The sequence below is a fragment of the Mobula hypostoma genome, chromosome 23 (assembly GCF_963921235.1).
Source record: "Mobula hypostoma chromosome 23, sMobHyp1.1, whole genome shotgun sequence".
In the NCBI taxonomy this organism is placed as follows: Eukaryota; Metazoa; Chordata; class Chondrichthyes; order Myliobatiformes; family Myliobatidae; genus Mobula; species Mobula hypostoma.
Window position 1 is genome coordinate 29,893,881 of NC_086119.1, and position 19,968 is coordinate 29,913,848.

General features: G+C 37.9%; 1 protein-coding gene across 3 annotated transcripts in view; it reads left to right on the forward strand.

The window, feature by feature from the left end:
* Positions 1-7,280, forward strand: part of LOC134336817 (rab effector Noc2-like) — a 258,174-nt gene extending 250,894 nt beyond the window's left edge. For all 3 annotated transcript variants that reach the window (XM_063031313.1, XM_063031312.1, XM_063031314.1), the window contains 3 exons: positions 1,547-1,657; positions 4,273-4,401; positions 7,112-7,280. In XM_063031313.1, coding sequence (XP_062887383.1) covers positions 1,547-1,657; positions 4,273-4,401; positions 7,112-7,122 — 251 coding nt within the window. In that variant the 3' untranslated portion in view covers positions 7,123-7,280. The remainder of the gene's footprint in view (positions 1-1,546; positions 1,658-4,272; positions 4,402-7,111) is intronic.
* Positions 7,281-19,968: the final 12,688 nt, after the last annotated feature.

Sequence of the window (19,968 nt, forward strand, 5' to 3'; positions counted from 1 at the left end):
GGTTTCCACCGTGCACCCTGCCTGGCCAATATATGCCGCTCCACATTCACAGGGAATCCTGTAAACACCAGCTGTTCTGAGTTCCAGATCATTTTTGACCCGCATAAGCTGTGATTTGAACTTCCTTAGGAGTTTGTGGATGGTATTAATCCAGTATTTCTTCAGGCAGGATCCTGGCAATCCTTTCAGAAACAGTGGAAATATTGGGAAGACAGGCGATAGGATCACAATCTTGCTCTACGTAAGAATGAAATACGATTGTAAACAAGGTGGGACAGCGGGAACCTGATTGGATGTGGACTAACCAATCAGGAGGGATGGAGGACAGGGTTTTATATATATATATATATCTCACCAGACTAGACATGCCTAGACATCATCCCTAATGAAGATGATGCCTATGTCATCAAATATCAGGTAAAATCAATACCTGTACCCAGCTGAAAGCCCGAGAAGGGTTTATTTGTCATATATGCCGGGGAAGTACTAGATTCTTTTTCAGATCTTGATCTGTTAGGGAGATAGCCAAAGAAATACCAGATAGATTTCAACTTAGATAAGTGAGGTGATGCATTTTGGACATTCAACATAGGATAGGACTTGTACAGTGAATGGGAAAGCACTGGTGAGTGTGTGGAACAGAGGGACTTAGAAGTATAAGTGCACATTTCATTGCAAATGGCCACACGTGTAGTCAAGTTGGTGAAGAATGCATGTTGGCCTTCAGTCTGGGCATTGAGTGTGGAGGTAAGGACATTATATTGTAATTATACTGTTTAAGTAAGTGAAGAGGCTGCACTTGGAGTATTAAGTACAGTTTTGGTCACCCTATTATAGGAAAGACATTTTCAAGCTGGAGAGGATGCAGAAGAGATTTATAAGGATACTACAAGAAAAGATTTATGGGAGTTATAGGAAAGTTTGGCCAAGATAGACCTTTATTCCTTGGAGTGTAGGAGAATGAGGGGTGAGCTCATGGAAGTTTATAAAATCATGAGGGGTGTGAATGAGATGGATGGCCGTAGTCTTTTCCTCAGGGTTGGAGAATCCCAAACTAGAGGGCACAGATACTGGATAAGAAGAGGGAGATTTAAATTAACCTAAGGAGTAATTTTCTTACACATAAGGTAGTGAGAATGTGGTATGAGCTGCCAGTAGAAGTGGTCAAGCCAGCTAGAATTGCAACATTTAGGAGTCATTTGGATAGGCACATGGAGTGGAAAGGCTTTGAATGTTATGGGCTGAACTTGGGGCAACTGGGATCAATAGGCATGCTGCTAAAGTCTGCATGGACCATTTGGGCAGGAGACCCTCTTTCTGTGATATATTACTCTATTGCTTTATAACAATTGAAACTGTGGGGAAGATCTTGAACCTAACCATACTGTGCCTTAGCATCTAATCATTTCAACCATTCTTCAACCACTGCACCTTCCTTTATTATGAACCGAAGCTCTTCAGCGGAATATCTGCCACGTTTTCATTTTATTGCACGAATGTGTTAAGCACAGTTACAAAATCTATTAACCTTTTGCTTCTGTTTTAGTTGTCTCCAGTGATAGTGAAAGTGAATCTGAGTGCAGTTCGTCGAGTCAAGATGAGAAAGTTCCAGCTGGCAGCTTAACAAATTACAAAGGAAGAAAGAAGAATGGATCAGGTAGGAAATAGAAAGGTGCAATAGATTGCTCCACTGACTTGGATGCAATTCAAAGCAGCTTTTATTAGAAAAAGGGTGATTCAATGGAAAATCTTTGGACAAATGGTAGTCCTCTTGTTAATTAGTCTATTAAGTATTAACGGCAGAACAACAAACAACTTGATCTACATCATGAATCTACTGAAATGAGGATCTGTGAACCTGCAATTAGCTGAAGAGCTAAATGATCAAATTAATTGATGGGAACCTATCCCCAGCGTTCCATTCATGATAACCAAGTTTGCGTACTACTTCACATTAATGGAACTGAAAGCAGGGAAATTTAGACCATGGGAATTACTTTTCTATGATAGGATAAGTTTGTAAGATAAAATGTGAAAATGGTTGGAGAATGGTTGGTTATAATTATATTGAATGTTCTCCACAAATATTTATTAGTGGTAAACAGTTGACGACTTGGGCCAAGACTCTTCATCAGGACTGGAAAGGAAGGGAGAAGGGACTAGCATATTAGACGGGGGGAGGGGAAGAGGTACAAGCTGGTAGGTGATAGGTGAAGCCAGATGAGGAAGAAGTAGGTGGGTAGGGGAGAGGGGTGTGTTGAAGTGGGAAGCTGGGAGGTGATAGGTGGAAGAGGTAAAGGACTGAAGAAGAAAGAACCTAATAGTATAGGAGAGTGGACTGCGTGAGAAAGGGAAGGAGGAGAAGCTGCACAGGGAGGTGATGGGCAGGTCAGGTGAGAAGAGAAAGGGGTAACATGGGGGCCTGAATGAGGAGGGGCAGAGGGAGATATTTATCCATCTATCTATATTCTCTAGAATTAATTCGTTGGGTCAAATGATGTGTTTGTGTTCTCTAAGCAAGTTTATTACCAGGCACAACAACTGTGTCCTCTCTCTTCTCTCTCCCTGCTTTGTTAACACTCTTCTAATCTTGTGTGGCTTTGATTAACTCTAGAGAAACTATAATCAAGTTTTACCAAAGCAGGAATATTACTGGGCTGAATCTTAATAGATATCTTGTGCCTGATATTTAAGATAATTTCTTGTAACCACTGACACAAATCAAGATTTCATGAGGTTACACATTTATACATTTAACTAATTTATTATTTTATGAAGCAACAATAGTGCTAGGTTTAAATTCTTATTCTTATTGAGTATGTTGCAAATCTTTTGGTGTCAAACTATATTTTGGGAATATTACAGCTGAAGTTATACTTTTTCCATTATCAGATTGAATAATGGAATTCTGTGACACAGAGGTGTAGATATTCAAACTATTATGCTTGTATTGAATTTCAGAATGAGGTGTCCAATTTTGTTCCAGACTTCTGCTGCAGAAATATTCCTTTGACCTATTAGCGGGCAAACATTTGAAGTTAATGAATCTCATGTGATTGCAAATAATACAAAATTGCTATCAAGTAGAACACTAATAGTAGAATGCCAAAATGGAACGTGATATCTCATCAGAAAGTTGTGTAACCTTCAGGTTTGGCCAGCTTTGCTAATCTAGGGGGAGGCAGCTCCCGGCCCGGCCAGGCCAAACTTGAGAAATCTTGTTTGGGTGGATGCTGCGTGAGGTGTTCCCCTGTTACAAACCAGTACCAAGAAATAGCAAACAGTACACAATATGCAATTAAACGACTGAGCTTTATAATTCTTAAATTGACTATAGGGTTAGTAAAGAAAACAAAAAGAAAAAGCACCCACTATAATGAAACAGTCTAATGCGCATGTTGGGGCTCACTGTTTTCACTTCCATTCGTTCTCCATTAATTTCCCCCGGCTGCCATTGACTCCCGACCCCATTCCATGTCCGCTCAGTTCTGCAGTCTATGATTTCCCCGTTCTGGCATCTTCTCCCGAACCAAAAGCCCGTGAAAAGTCCCTTCTCTCGGGCACATAGGAAAAATACCTCCCCTCATTGGCCAGTGCATATTCTAAAGCCCCCGTTATCTCTAGTCATAACCCAAACACTACAGCTACAGAGAAACCATTACATTAGCAGTGAACCCTTTCACAGGGCATTACATTTGATTTTAGTGGTATTATTCAGATTGTTCTACTGGTAAGGATACCTAGTTAGGTTAATGGGCTTTGTTGAGACAAGCTCTTGGCTGTCATTCCAAGGACATAATTGATGTCCTTGGATTTATTCATGAGCTTTAAAACAACTCACTTGTCTTAATGAAGAACATGAAAAGACTTGGATAACATTTTGAGAAAGTTTTATATCTAGAAAATAACCCATCTGTATACAAATGGAAAACCACAAATTACAGGTGCTGGAAATCTGAAATCTGAAATGCTGGAAGTAATTAGTCGATCAGATGTTATCTAGAGAGAAAAACTTCTGGTGTTATAAGTGTATGGATTTGAAATATAAATTCTGTATCCCTTTGAACAGATACTGCCTAACTTATGAGTATCTAGCACTTACTGTTTATGTTATAGATATGCACAACATATGCTGCTTGATCAGAAAATATCTGTTGTGTACCTCATTGCCAAAAATTATTTTAATTGACTGTAAATTACTATTTATATCCTCTATAAGCTCTGATTATTGTGTTGCACCTGTTAATCATTGGCTCACTGGTAATATTACAGGTAGCCACCATCTGGCAAAATCTTCATCTGGGAGTCCATCCAACCTTGGTACTGAACATGGAAGAAGTTCACCTGCCACGGAGAACCTTGGTGATAACGCTAAGAATAATTCTGGCAAGAATTCACGAGGTTAGTACATCAATGTTACCTTTCATTGTTCTCTCTAATTCATTGGGAGTTAAATTTTAGCAGTCTAATGGAAGCTTTAATACTTTTTTGCAATGCATAATAGAACCTTGACGATGTCAGCAATTATAAGTATATTCTAAAAATATATCTTGAAGAAATTGTGCAAACTATAATGTCCGCAAGTGAAAGTTTTCAAAGTTTCATATTGCAGAAAAAGTAATTACCATGGAGTAAGGCAATTAAAATGGACAGTATCCTTTTTACAAGTAATTTATAAATCTATTATTAAACCTGCAATAACCCTATCCATTATCCTCAGCTGAAATTAATTTCATCTGATGAAATTTAAGGAGTACCGCCATACTGTACACGAATGATCTTATTCCGTAGATATTTAGTTACATTGTGATTGCTATTTGGTTTATTAAACATATTTGAAGTTACCAATTTCATTGTAGGGAAGAAGTATTAAAGATTGAATAAGCAGGCATTGGTCAACACGTTAAACTTGTTACCCTGTCTCTGTGGTTCTGTGTTTTGAGAGAACTTTGCACTGTTTTTGGTCCGGAGTAACAACGGAGCAAAGGGTAGAATTATCTCAGGAGCTTTTGATTTAGTTTTACATAAACAGTTAGGTAATTAAAGCGGAGGAATGGAATTATAAATCCTGAAGAGAAGCTATTGTCATCATGAATGCCATGATATGGATAATGTGTTTAAAAACCATTTTACTGCACAATAATGGAAAATCAGCTTACAAATAGGTCGATGATATGGGGATTATCAAAGAAGTACAGATGAGTAAGGACTTTCTCCCGCTGAAACCAGCACTAATCCATCAAATGCCACGCTTCTTCAATGAGACTAGTGTTTGCTGATACTATTTAATTGTGGTTAATATATTTGAAGAAAAATGTACTTGAACCATGTGCAAATTCTATGAATATAATAACATGATATCTGTCTCATGTTTGCCCACAAAATCAAGAACACTTGATAGTTTGGTAGACCATTACAGAATTATATGCTGTTTACATCTTATTATTGTTATTTTTAAATAGTATCTACAAATCTTGTGATTAACTTTGTAAGTGTGCTATGGACAAATGCATATGTTAATTGGAAAGGGAAAATATCATTAAGCAGTCATGAGAAAAAGGTGTTTCTTGAGAAAATATGTGCATATTTTAATAAAAATCTTTGGTGTGAGGAGTGTACTGATCTGAAAAATCTATGGCTAAAATTATTCTTCAAATTTTTATTGCTTTTCAACCAAAATAGTTATGTTCATGGAAACTTACTGTGCTTTTTTTCTAGATCAGTACATGGAAGCTTCTCTCAAATTGTTTAAGCCATTGATGTTACACATTCATTAATAAAAGCTGTTGACTGATAACTATCTGGAATTTTCCATATTTTACATATGCGAATTTTAATAAACATTCTATCAACTATTAAGCTTAAATGTGGATATTCATGTTTCACATGGACACTCTGGAGAAGATTACCACCTAATTTAATTTAGTCTAGAATTAAGAGGAGTGCTTTTTTGAACCAAGGTCTCTTTGCAGCAAATCAGTTTATAAGCAGTATACTGGTCTGAAACAATTATGTAATTTCTTAGTGGTCTATGGAGATATGTGATTGGTTTAGTATAAATCTGTGCAGGGCATGTCAGGGTTGGTGTAGGCTGGTATTACTTTCTTACTTTGGTTGATAGCACAGTACAGTCATTTTTCATACACCAAACAAGGCAAAATATGAAATTGACCTTTTGATTGCTGTTCCTATCAGCTTCTGTTTGTCTGTCTTTAAAAGTGTAATTAGTAACAGTAATTAAACTTCTATAATGTTTCATTGTGGCTATTTTAGATTTTCTCTCACCATGGCAATAATGATGTGATTTATACTCACAGACAAAACATGTCAACCATTATTAGTGTTGCTATTCAAGTGTTAATTATAAGCTCTGACTTTGAATACATCGCAGTGTGGGGTTCAATATGTTTCTTAGCAATACAAAGGAAACATCAATCAGGAACCAATGCCAAATACTACTATTATTATTTCTAAAGTCTACCTTTGTTCACAATCAGAAAGTTTCATTCAATCTGCCTTCATAGTAACAGAAGGAGCATTTATGAGTAAAAAAAGATAAAAGGATTGTAAATGTGATCAGTACTAATCCATATTGCCAATAGAGCATGTTGGTCTATTTTCTGTAACTTGTCATTAAACTAATATGATATTTTGAATATTACTGCCAATAACTAGACAGTGAGAATTTATTTGTGAAGAAACCCAAAATGATCGTATTGGATATTACAAAATAGTTACAACTTCTCATGCCAAGCAGAGTGAAATTACCATGGGGATTTGTGCATCATTTATATCAGAGATTTTAATATCATTATGTTATCAATTGAGGGAACTGGTTCTTCCATTTTATTAGATTGCAATGGCAGACTACAATATATATTCACAGTGAATTAACTTGATAGATGTTGTAGAGAATAGTGCTTTTGCCTTTTTAATTCCATCTGTCAATAGCTTTTGTCCCTTTAGGATCCAGTGTAATTTTTCGTAAAAGAAGTTTATTTTCTGCTTGTGGTCCTTGCAGAAGGAGGATGATCTGATGCAACTTAAGTTATCTGGTGTAACACATGCTCTGTAAACCGTTTTAAATTGAATTTCTTTATGTCTGCTACAGGTTGGCATTGAGTGGGTACAGGTTCCAGGCATCCTCCCAAACTCTATCATCCAAGGATTGCCCATTTCTCCTTCCCAAGACGTCCGGGTTGGAGCTGTGGATTCTGATGCCATTCGAATAAAAGAAATATCTAACTTGATACAAGTCCTAGAGTCATTTTTTTTTTTAACCAGACAGCTTTAACTCTGGAGTGTTCATTTCCTGGACGTCTGGTTGGATATGGGAAATATCTGTGCTCTCGTAATTCTTAGCTGAATCTAATATGTTCCAATTATCTAAACTACTTTATTCATGAAACCTCCAGGGCTACAAATTGTTTTGAGATTTATTATTAAATATTACAATCCTTGTTTGCTATTGTGAAGGCTTGGCTGCTATTGGTCACTGAGACGAGAAAAAAAATCTATCTGAAATAGCCTTACAGTGTCAAAATGAATAGCTGGATGATCTTGAGCAGAGAGCCTTTTCTGTTACTAACTGCAAAGTATGGTCTGTATAGCTTCTGCACTTGTTCACTGAGAAAGGATATGGTCAGAACTAAAATCTCATTTTGTGTCAGAATGGTGTTGTATTTGTAATTATATTTGTTAGATTGGAATGCTGTGGCAATTTATGGTCTAACCCTTGCTTGATATGTTTTAAATTGCTCCCTGTGATGCTCAAATAAATATTACTGAAATAAATGTTTAAAAGCAATATATTCACTTATGCATGTGCGGCTTCTGTTTACTCCCTTTAGTTTCTTCTTTTTTCTCATTTCTATTTAATCAAAAACCATATTAGATTCTAATTTTTATCCTGAAATTCCTAAATAGTGTATACATGTTTACGTTTGATCAGAAATTGGTTTAATTTCATTAAGGTTTTGGCTTCTTCATTGCAGCAAAGGAGGAACTATGTAGGCTAGATGTTACCAGGTCTGGATGAGATGTTACCCCAATTATTGGGCAAAGTAAGAGTAGAAGATGCAGAGATATTGGCTACAATTATTAAATTCTCCTTAGATTCGTGGATGCCCCCACATAAAAGCAACTAAGTTGAAGCTCATGGAATAAAAGGGGTGGTGAAGACACATATGAATTTTGCTTAAGGATAGTGTCAATGTTTGATTTTAGCCTGGATTTGGGACAGGTGTTCCATGATGTTCCTTGGCATCAGTACCAGATCACCTGCATTTCATGATATATGTCAATGATTTAAACTCGAACTTGAATGTACGGGAGCATTATTAAGACTTACACACGATAATATTGAGGAGGCCGGAGATGTACTTCATAGGGACAGAGTTGGTGGGGAAAAATGTACAAGTGGGAGATGAATCTTAATGTTTTGCTAGGAAGGAAGTGGAAAGATTGTAGAAGATAAAAGATGAAATTCTAAAAGCAGTGCAGGTTCAGAACAATATGGACAATTTGTTAGAATGTGGGAAGATAGTTCAACAAAGTGGGATAGAAACATAGCAAATAGGTGCAGGAGTAGGCCATTTGGCCCTTCAAGCCTGCACCGCCATTCAGTATGATCATGGCTGATCATCCAACTCAGCATGCTGATCCTTTGTAAGAGGGATGTGACTCTTTGTAGGAGGCTTCTAGTTTAGAATCTGGGAAGCCATGTCAATCCACAGTCAGATAATTGATTTTGCAACTACTGGAATAAGTTATCTAATAACCCAGAAAGAGAATCTTTAGAAAATGGTGCAGAGATGAGTTCTGGATGATAGATGTTGAAGAGACTGTAGACGGATTGGAGAAGCAGAGACAGTTAAGAGAAGATTGAATAGAGATGTTTCTAAGCATTAAGCATTTAGGTGGTAAATAAAGAGAAATTTTGCCCATTGGCAGTACAATTGAGAAGCAAAGGTTATAGACATATTTTGATTGGCAAGTAACCAAAGAAGGTATAAGGAAATATTTAAGGAAGCAAACCATTGTCATGAATCATGTAACAGGACATAACCCGTCAACCATGACTCAGAAGGTGCCTCCTTGGACTGTGGTTAAAATTGGTGTGTTAATCAAACAATCAAATCCATCTGACCTTTTTTTCCATCTTACTTTTAATCATGCTGAACTCATTCATAATGAAATCATTACAGTACAATGTAGATAACAATGGTTTCTGGAATGCTGATGATTGGTGATAATTATCAGCACGCATTTTAATTTTTCCAGCTCTAAGATGCTAGCTTCATAGAAAAAGTGAAAGTTAGTCACCTCACTGGTTAATGTGAGATAAAATTTTGTTGTAGTTCAAAACTTTAGGATTTTTTTCTTTCCACATTTCAGCTGAATTCCAAATATTTGTACAGGTAGATGAGGTACGATTGATTTTAGAACATTAGAGTACTTGAGAGCTAATAAACCTTTCAGTCACATCAATACTATCCCTTTTATCTAAGGTTTAGCACTCTGATGCTACTCTGAAATAAATTGAATTATTATCTTTTACAAATAAACTTTTTCACTTTATGAACTAGTGAATGATTTACTTTACATATTATTGTTCATTGCTAGTGCTGAAGCACCGGAGTGGAACATTCTAATGATGCAAAGAGCAATCAGATTTTCATTGATAATAAGAATTTTTTGAGTAATGTAGCAGTAGCAAAACCAATCACATTGATACTAAGCAAGGTGAGTTTTTACTCTACGCTTTGAAGCAAAGCACATGACAGTTGTACATATAACATAAGAAATTAAATCAGCATAGATTTAAGTAGTATGTTTGACTTCAGAAATCAATGGGGGAAGATGAGCTATGGATCTTCAAGGTGGCTGACTGGCAATAACTTAGTTGTAAAGTGTCCCCTGTCTCTAGTAAAGAGAATTTTCTGTAATAGAAAACATTGATTATTTTTTAATTTGAAGAAAATTTTGCAAATGCACTTTATTAAGTTAATACATGATTTGCTACGGATAGCCTCGCGAGTCTTTTTGGGTGTTTAGCTTCAATCATCCACCATTACAGCTAATTTTGAACTGAATGCTGATCAGAGTCAGCAACATGGTCACATTAAGGCTGATTCCTGCTTAATGAAAGCTCTATTTTGAAACAAATTAAGAATCCAAAGATAAGATCCCTGACATTTTCCTTCTAGTATGTAGAAATCAAAGCATGAACCAGGGTCTGATTACCAATCAGATCTGACATTTAAATTTAGTTCTGAAGTCATTATTTAAGAGTGAAAAATACCTAGCCTAATTCAGAGGTATATTAAGCCTTTGGTTATTTCATATTATGTAGTAGGACTGGTCTGCCTTTGTCATACATACATTAAGGTATTAAAATAAGTAAATCCAGGTTTATTGCTTTTCAAATCTGACATTATTTTTCTTTTATTTGAACGGCTGAATTTATTCTAATCAGTTTAAGGTGGTGCATTGACCATAAGAATCTAAGAAAATAGGAGCAGAAGTAGGTCGTTTGTCTTTTGAGCCTATCCCACCATTCCATAGAATAATGACTGATCTGCCTTCGACCTCACCTCTTCCGTGTTGGTTTCCCATAGACCACAATCCTTCGGATCTTTCAAAACGTTACCCACTTCCTCTTTAAGTGCCTCCAGTGACCCAGTCTCCACAACCCTCTGGGGTAGAAAATACCTGAGATTCACCACCCTCTGCAATAAGTAGTTACAACGCACCTCAGTTTTAAATAATATTATGCCCACTCATTTGACATTCTGCCACTAGTGGAACCATGTATCTTTGGGATCTTCTATGTTTCATTTCGGCCCTCCTCACTCTTCTAAACTCCAAACAATATGGATCTAATTTATTTTGTTGCTTGCAGGGCACTCATTTCAATCCTCTCATCAAAGTTGTGTGTTATTTTAATCCTGAATAGTAAAGGCTCTTTCAGATTTAAAAAAAAGTATATATAGGTGGCAATCTGAACTGGTGATTACTGCAGACATGTATAATTTCATGCTGTGATTAAATCATTATTTGAAAAGACAGCACAAAATTACATAATAATCCTTAATATGTTAGCAATGCAATAACTATCCAGTAGATGTTCCCACCATTTTAATCATATGTATAAATATAGGATTTGATTGTGCCTTGCAATCATAACTTCATTACCAGTGGCAATTTATTCAACTCCTGAACATGAAAATTCAAACAGAGTTAAAGTAAAATTGTCCCGTCGCAACACACAGTGGCCTGGAAATTACTTTATACAGCTACAAGAAAAAAGGTGGTGAAAATCAACCATGACTTCTTAAATGGAGCGGCTTGTGGGGCAAAGTGGGCATCTCTCAACTTTGTGTTCAGCCTAATCTGGAGAAGAACCACATAGAGCTATTTCTGGGATCCTTAGCTCCCAATGGAAAATTAAGTAGGATTTTTGTTTTGTCCCCGCATATATTTTCAGGTGCAATATTTCCTCAAACCTTCGTGTTTTACCAGGGTAGCACTTATATTCAAGCAGCTGAAGTTTCCATATTTATTGCACTCAGCATGGATCTGCTCTGTATTGTGCATATGAGAGATAACAGCTCTGCTGATTCAAGCACCTGTAGTTACAAAGCTTAAACCATGAAACGATATGCATTCCCAGCTACCTGAACCTCAACCTGAATTTTGCTGATAATTATGGCAAAAGGAGCAAAAAATAAGTATTTAATTGTCTTGCAGCTGATTTGAAAATGCTTACCATCGTCATTTCTCATTTCCACATCAGAGGTATGAAACTAATCCACAGTACAGGGAGTAATAGCCCAGAATCTGTGGATATAATCACGGAAAAATTGGCAGCAATCCTCATTAAATGAGGTGCAACTTTTAAAATGGTATAAGGATTATTGCATAACCTTTTCATCCTTGATAAACTAATACACGATTAGAATCTAATTCCTTTGAAATACCTACTTTAAAGTTTCTTGAAACAATGTTGAAACAAAATTTTGTTAATAGATTTATGTTATTTCAACTTTTACCTTAACCTATGTATGTGATTCATTCTTCGTTCTTTTCTCATACAAAAAGTGTAAAAGTTATACAAATTAGCACAATGCAAAAAATAAACATTGTAGAAACTGGATTAAAGTGCTGCAAATATTCAGCCATTCAGGCTGCATCTGTGGAGGGAGAGAAACATAGAATATCTGAGGTCAACAAGTTTTCATAAGCTTCTTTTAGACTGCTATTTTCTGTCTTATTTTGCTGCCAGTCAGAATTCATTCATTTCAATCAATACCTGCTTAACCTACTTGGTGGACAGTGCTGTGACTAGCCACCACAGTACCAATTGAAGAGGGAGTCTGACAATAACTAATGATGGAAAAGAAGCAAATCAGGCCATAGGTCTGCAGAAACATAGCAAACTTTTAGAGATCATTGCTGAGTGCAATCCCTTCAATACTGATCAGAAGATTTGGCCAAAATTTACTCCAATATAGTCTGCAGCTATATAGGAACCGGAGTGTGTAATTTCTCCCTTTGTATTCCCGTTCTGACAGAGCTTGGCTGATCTATACCACAACTCCATTAACCTACCTTTGCTTTGGATTTCTTGATGTCACTACTTAATAAACTCGTAATTCCTAGAAGTTGGACCCTGCAGTGTTGTTTTTATCAAGGCTGTGTGATCCAAATAGATTTTACTCTGAATAAATCGCGCTACAATCAGTCTTTGGTGAATCCACGCCAACTGCATAATTGAATGTTTTTCAGCATTTGGTGCAACCAAATGGCATTAATCATGCAGAATGCATTTCTGGCCATACGAACATTAACTGGAGCACTAAGCTCCAGATAGTGACAAGAGCAGAACGTTCTCAGTAAAGGGAGAAACACTATTCCCAGTTTACTCTTATTTTAAAGGGACGTCTTGCTGGTATTGGAAGACCTCATAAGGTAGTTTGAAATTGTCGGCAGACTGCACAGACAACTCCTAATGCTCATAGAGTGTGCCAGAACATCCAAGGCATCTTCCAGCATTTAGTTGCTAAGCAGCACATTGAATGGGTGTCTCTGTGCTCTTACTAATCCTGTTCCTATGCTTTCTGGTCATATGGTCTTCTGGCGATGTCTCCTGATAATTCCAAGGACTCCTTTATCGTAAGGGACTCAGCACTGTCCAGCAGTTTCAGAGGTCAACGCTGCTTCATGAGGTGGAAGCTGGAGATAAAGACACTCTTTTTTTCATACCTCTTTGTACTTCAACCACATGAGCTGAGCAGAGAAACAACAATAGCCATGCAAGTTTAGGAAAATGCCAGTGGTCTCCTAAAGAATTTGATGCAGAGATACCATGCCTTCAACACGTGCTGAAGCTTCATAGTAATATGGTACATGCTGCAAATCAGAGGTGCCAGAAAAAGGACAGCAAGGAGGTGCTGACGCTGAGAGTCAGGAAGCAGATGCAGAAGAGCAGGAGGGCAATGAAGCGGTGCCCCTGCTCAATACCAGCAGCTACATCTTGCCGTTGAACAGAGAAGGTTTAGACAAGCCTTGAAGGATTCTCTTCTTGAGAGACGCTTCTGCTAAACAGATTGCACAATCATAGTTGCAAACCAAATGAATTCTTCACACTCCATCTGTTAACACCATTACCAATGAGACAGCCCAGATGACACAATATTCCCCTGCATGTTGGTTGTCAGATCCACTGGCAATAATTATAATATATCAGTGATATGTATCCTGATCTAATTTCTTAACTGGCTTGGTGTAACATCTCTGTATTGCTGATGAATGGTGCCTCATGTATGGCACTTTGACTAATGCACAAAATGTAGTTTTGGCAGAGGAGCTCCCTGCTCCAGGTGTAAATGGTGGCTGAGGGCTTGTCTGCTTCAGTGTGCATTCAGACCTGGTGATGACAATTCACCGGCGTAGGCAAATGTGGCTCTGAATAATAGTGGGAAGGGAGGGCCAGCGAGGAGTTCACATTTCAAGCCCTTTATTGATGAGAAATTCCTCACGGAAGTGTGATTGAATTTAAGGCATTGAACCTCTTGAGTATTTAGAAATGCACAATGGAGGAGAACTGATGAAGCCTCTGAGGCAGATGTATCACAATTCTCATTGTTCACAACAGCTTGATTTGATCACCATGGTATCTCGTTACCTGCTCAAGAAGTCTCTTCTGATTAAATACTATTTCACATTCTGTATCCCTGGTGCTTTTAATCCCATCCATAAAATGATGCTGGTATTGAGCAGTTGTTTCATCTCACCAGGCAACCATGCACATATTACTCATCCTCTCAAAGTTGTCTCTCCTTTAGAGATTGTTATCAGTTTCGGAAGAGCCGATCAATCAGGAAAGAAGGATCCATGGAAGGGATTAATTTCATATTGCAGGTCATACTCATTCATTGTTGGAACTGGATGGCAGCCATGACATCAGTTAAATTTTGACACAGTTATGTGCTGAGCTGCAGTAAAGCAATCATTTTTATTTGCAAAGCATCCCTCACTATCTAAAAGCAATCATGGTTTTCCTTGGACATGCTGATCTGACGTACATGACAACGAGATTCTTGCCAGGTGTGCCTCACAGAGTATACAGCAGATATGACTTCAGTGCGAATTCTCTGTACACAAAAAAACACAGGTATGTATGTGCTTTAAATGAGAAAACCATTTGGCAATTGAGTTGAAAATTGTTTACAAGAAAATGAAATCACATAGAGTACATAGGTCTGTTTAGTTTATGCCATCAAACCATTGCCCTTACCTTTTACTCATCTTGAAGGTAAGCTTGATAGGTGAGGGTAACGATGCAGGACCTCCCTTGTGGCTGCAGGCTGGCCACTGAAAGGATTTGTGGAGTTTCTCCACATTTCCAGCATCTGCATCCTCTTGTGTCTCCCTTTTGTGTTTGTGCAAGTATCCTTGACGATCTCTGGTAGGACAACTCAAGACTTCGGGCCAAACCAAGGAGCTGCCCTGAGATGGCTGGCTGTACCTTATCCGTACCACTCATGGATTTATATTCCCTACAAGGTTGCCCCTCAGCATCCTCTGCCCCCAGGGCAGAAAACCCTATAGCTCAAACCCTTCAATTCCAGTAACATCCTCAGGGCGTTTTTTCTGCACCCTTTCCTGCTTCCTCATTAAATTTGTTTTCTTCCAAATTTGTGATTTTTATGAGATGGATCTGATTTGATATTCATACTAAACGCAATTATATTTTAGCACATAACAAAAGGCACTTCCATTTGATCATCCATGGGGCTGTGTTCAATTCTAGGTTACTATTTCCTTTTCCATTTCACTTTAAAATGAACTGATTCACTTTTTAAATTGATATAGCATTATTCAGGATCTCTGCTTCACCCATTCATCCCTACCAGTCCCTCCCCATACTCACCTTTCACCCACTTATCCCAACTCCCCACCACCCCATCCACCAGATTACTGAGGAAATAATTTCCTCGCATCTACCCTATTACTTTTTCTTTACATGCTTTAAGTACTTTGCTCTGATCATATCTCCGAAATTCAGGGAAAACAAATGATTTATTCTCTCAGATTCTTTCTGTCATGTGGAATCTATTTTGTTGAATCTGCCATCTTTAAGTTTGGTGCTTAAAATGAACATAGTTTTGCAAAAGAATCCTCCATCCTGCAGAAGGTTCTTTGCCCAAAACACCATTAGTGTATTACTCTTCGTAGATGCCTCTTCACCTGCTGAATTCCTCCAGTTTTTTGTGTGTGTTATTTGTGTAGTCCCAACAAAGTAGCTGTATTATTGAAGGTTAAGAGCAATGCAAATACTTTTGCCTTGTTGTTGGTCATTCAAATTTTCTGCAGTAACTGTTTATAATCTTTTAACAAATGCAATTTTAAGAAAAATAGAAGCAATTAGTTTACACAGTTAGAACAGGAAATCTTGCAAGAAAATTAACAATAATACAGTAATAGTCAAAAACATTATGCCATCTGAAAATGTAAAAAAGAGAATTTAAACACAATTTTATACCTATGAAATCCTCAAATGATGTTTATTGGATTCCCCATTTTTTATAGTGGACTAACTGAAATCGTGTCCTACATACACAACGTGGGGCTACTTACCTGGACTTTCAATTTCTCCCTTGTTTTTGCCTCGATCTCATTTTGCCTGCAATGCTGTGACAAATGGAGATGTCCTCCTGTTTACATGAATTCATTCCTTTTTGAAAAAGGGGTTGAGTCGCAGCTTTGTCCAACACGTGTAGGTAGCCTCCAACCTGATGGCATGAACATTGACTTCTCCAACTTCCGCTCATGCCCCCCTCCCCCTCGTACCCCATCTGTTATTTATTTATATACACACATTCTTTCCCTCTCTCTCCTTTTTCTCCCTCTGTCCCTCTGACTATACCCCTTGCCCCTCCTCTGGGTTCCCCCCCACCTTGTCTTTCTCCCTGGACCTCCTGTCCCATGATCCTCTCGTATCCCTTTTGCCAATCACCTGTCCAGCTCTTGGCTCTATCCCTCCCCCTCCAGTCTTGTCCTATCATTTTGGATCTCCCCCTCCCCCTCCCACTTTCAAATCTCTTACTAACTCTTCCTTCAGTTAGTCCTGATGAAGGGTCTCAGCCCAAAACGTTGACTGTACCTCTTCCTAGAGATGCTGCCTGGCTTGCTGCGTTCACCAGCAACTTTGATGTGTGTTACATGTACAGATTGTTGGGCAAAGGCGCTCTCTGGGTTAGAGAAGGTCCTGACTTATGGGAATTTTTTCCCATAAATTTTGAAAACATTTTTGAAGACGGGGAAGATATGAATGCAGCTGTGTGGTCAAAATGGATAACATTATTAACAAAGGCAGTTTTTGGAAAAATATAAGTAATTAGCATCTGAAAGCAAAGCAAATCTTTTCCATTGACACTTGTAAAATGAAACAATAATGCTTTAAGGTCATTGGATGTGGACATTCTGTATCATAAGAAGACAATAACAAATGTTCATGCTAATCATCTCTTATTGGAATTGTTCATTTCTGATTTATAAAAAAAGTGGCTTCTAGACAGTTCTGAGGTACATAACCTACCTATATTTATATAGTGCTAAGTAGTTCACAGGACTGTTCAGAAGCCTTAAGCACCCTACATTGTCCCTTAGACATAGTCTCAGATGGTATGGCCTCCACAGAGCTCTGATCTCAACATCATCAAGGCAGTCTATGTTTGTCTGGAGAGACAGAAGCCAAAGTCTGAGGAAGAAATATAGCAAGTTCTCCAAGATGCTTGGAATAACGTACCAGCCGACTTTCTCATAAAACTGTGTGACGGTGTACGTAAGACAATTAATAGTTTTAACTGCAAAGGGTGGTCACACCATATATTGATTTGATTTAGGTTTTTACTGGTGACGGCTCTTTATAGTATTTTTTGATATTTAGAAACATTACTTTTGAAAGCATCTTCACTTTACAGAATATATTTACATGTGCCTAAGAGTTTTGCACAGTACTGTATGTGTTGTGATGAAAATATGTTTAAAAAATTAAAATCTTAAACAAAAACTTTCTTGCTGTTCTTGCGAAACCAGCCTCATGGTGTACCCAAGCAAATTATCATTCTTTGGTAACATCATATAATTGATTTCAGAAAATCAATCTATGGAAAAATTTGATCAAAGTTTTATCAAATCATCTATTTAAGGTTTCATTAATTTAGATTCTTTTGGAGCTTTAGTCAAATCACCTTCTACATTTTCAAATGCCGGACCATTTTAATTTCTTAGTAGATATTTTAAGCTGATTTAATTAGTGAAATAATGATTTCTGAGATTAAAACCTGAATAGAGCTCCTTCAAACTTGTAGTAGAGAACAAAATTAGAAATCATCTATGTAAGTTGGTCACTGAAAACTGCATAGTGAATTCAGAAAGAATGTCTTTATTCAGCGAATAGTAAGAATGAATTACAAGGAAAATAAACCTTAATTTAACTGTTGCAAGAATCGCCCCTTGTAATAATGATCAGTGAGGCTCAGATAATCTGTATTTACCAAAAAGTAACTTTTATTGTCTCAACTAAAAGGCAGGTGAGTTCACAATCTAACTGCTTGTGCACCCTATAGAATTCCTGACCCTCTGTGGACAGTCAATGAAGAGAAAAGGTATTACCCAGGAAAGGAGTCTATGCTGGCTAGGCGTGCCTCGTGGTCCCGATCTCCATGTGTCCTCCTTATCTGCAATGGTTGGTCTCTGGTTGCTGGAGAATTATCGTACCTGTGTATTTGGTGCTCCTGACTCTTACAGTGTTCTTCATCAGTTGAACTGGTGGATCTTCATCCATTGGCTCAAGGTCACCTGACCTACCTGCGTCATCTTCTGACTGGTTCTTGTCCAAGGCTACAACCAACATTGTTTCATGGTTCTGCCCACCCCAGCATTGTATATTTGTGTCTTTCAACTTTGACTGGTCCAAACCAGTTAAATGAGGTGACCCACACAGTCTAACGAGATTACAGATTGCTTCTTTGGTAGGTCTGACATTTTACATAATAACCATATATAGCCATATAACAATTACAGCACGGAAACAGGCCGTCTTGGCCCTTCTAGTCCATGCCGAACTCCTACTCTCACCTAGTCCCACCGACCTGCACTCGGTCCATAACCCTCAATTCCCTTCGTGTCCATATATCTATCCAATTTAACTTTAAACGACAACATCAAACCTGCCTCAACCACTTCTGCTGGAAGTTCGTTCCACACAGCTACCACTCTCTGAGTAAAGAAGTTCCCCCTCATGTTACCCCTAAACTTTTGCCCTTTAACTCTCAACTCATGTCCTCTTGTTTGAATCTTCCCCACTCTCAATAGAAAAAGCCTATCCGCGTCAACAGTAAGTAGCTACTCATCTGAGAATAGTCTCAAGTTTAGCAGGTCATTACCTGAAGCTACTTGTGTCCACATTCAATTGCTCTGATTTGTTTATCCCGGAGCAAGAATCAGTTCAGAATCCACAAAATGTGGGGAAATCAAGACAACTAGCTTGTTTTCATCCCCTGTCCTTGATTAGACTGTAGTTTCTTCTGGCCAACATAACCATATCCCCTCAGTCCCTCTCAGGTATTCTGTTACTAATCGCCCAAAAGTTGGTCAACATCACCCATCACCTTGAGGTGATTATCCCAATAAATAAAAGCATCATTTACCCTCCAAAACCACACCTGTAGATGGTTCTAAAGGGATCAACTGGGTGTCACTGCTCTGGGGACCTGCGGCTGCTTCTGCAATGCATTCTCTGTGAAGGTTAAGGGTTAATATAACAGTTGAATGATGATTTTATTTGGAGGAAGGATGAGCATATGGGAAAGAAGGGGTTAAGTAGAAAGTATTGGATAAGGAAGGATGCTCAAGAGGACCATAAACATGGTCTGGGACTTGGATCAAATCCTCCTCTCCCATGTATTGTACCCAACATACTGTAATATTTCTGTCCCTGCACTCAATTAAAAAAAACAACAGCTTCTATCTTGAGTCAATGAATAGGCTTCTAATTAATTTGGAACTGTAATCAGCTCCCAAATCAATGATGAAAGGTTGCTAATTTGCAAAACTTGAAAGGGAAATGGATTTTACTGTGATTATTGATCACCCACCAGTTCCCAGGCACTTTAAAATTGCTATCAACAAAATTAATCAGTTTCTACAAACTATCTCAAGGGCATTGGTCTATTTAAAGACCATTTATTTTGATCTGTAGGGTCATTGGTGGGTTGACATTTGGAATAATGTCCTTAATTTATAAGGACGTTCTTGTATGGGAGATAATTCGCAACAGAGGCAATTCTGGGAAACCAAGCTCACATTTATGAAGAGAAACCTTTCAGGTTGAACTTAGAGAAAAGAAAATTATAAGAATATGAGCATGTTGAGAGGTATAGACGTAGGTGGAGGCAC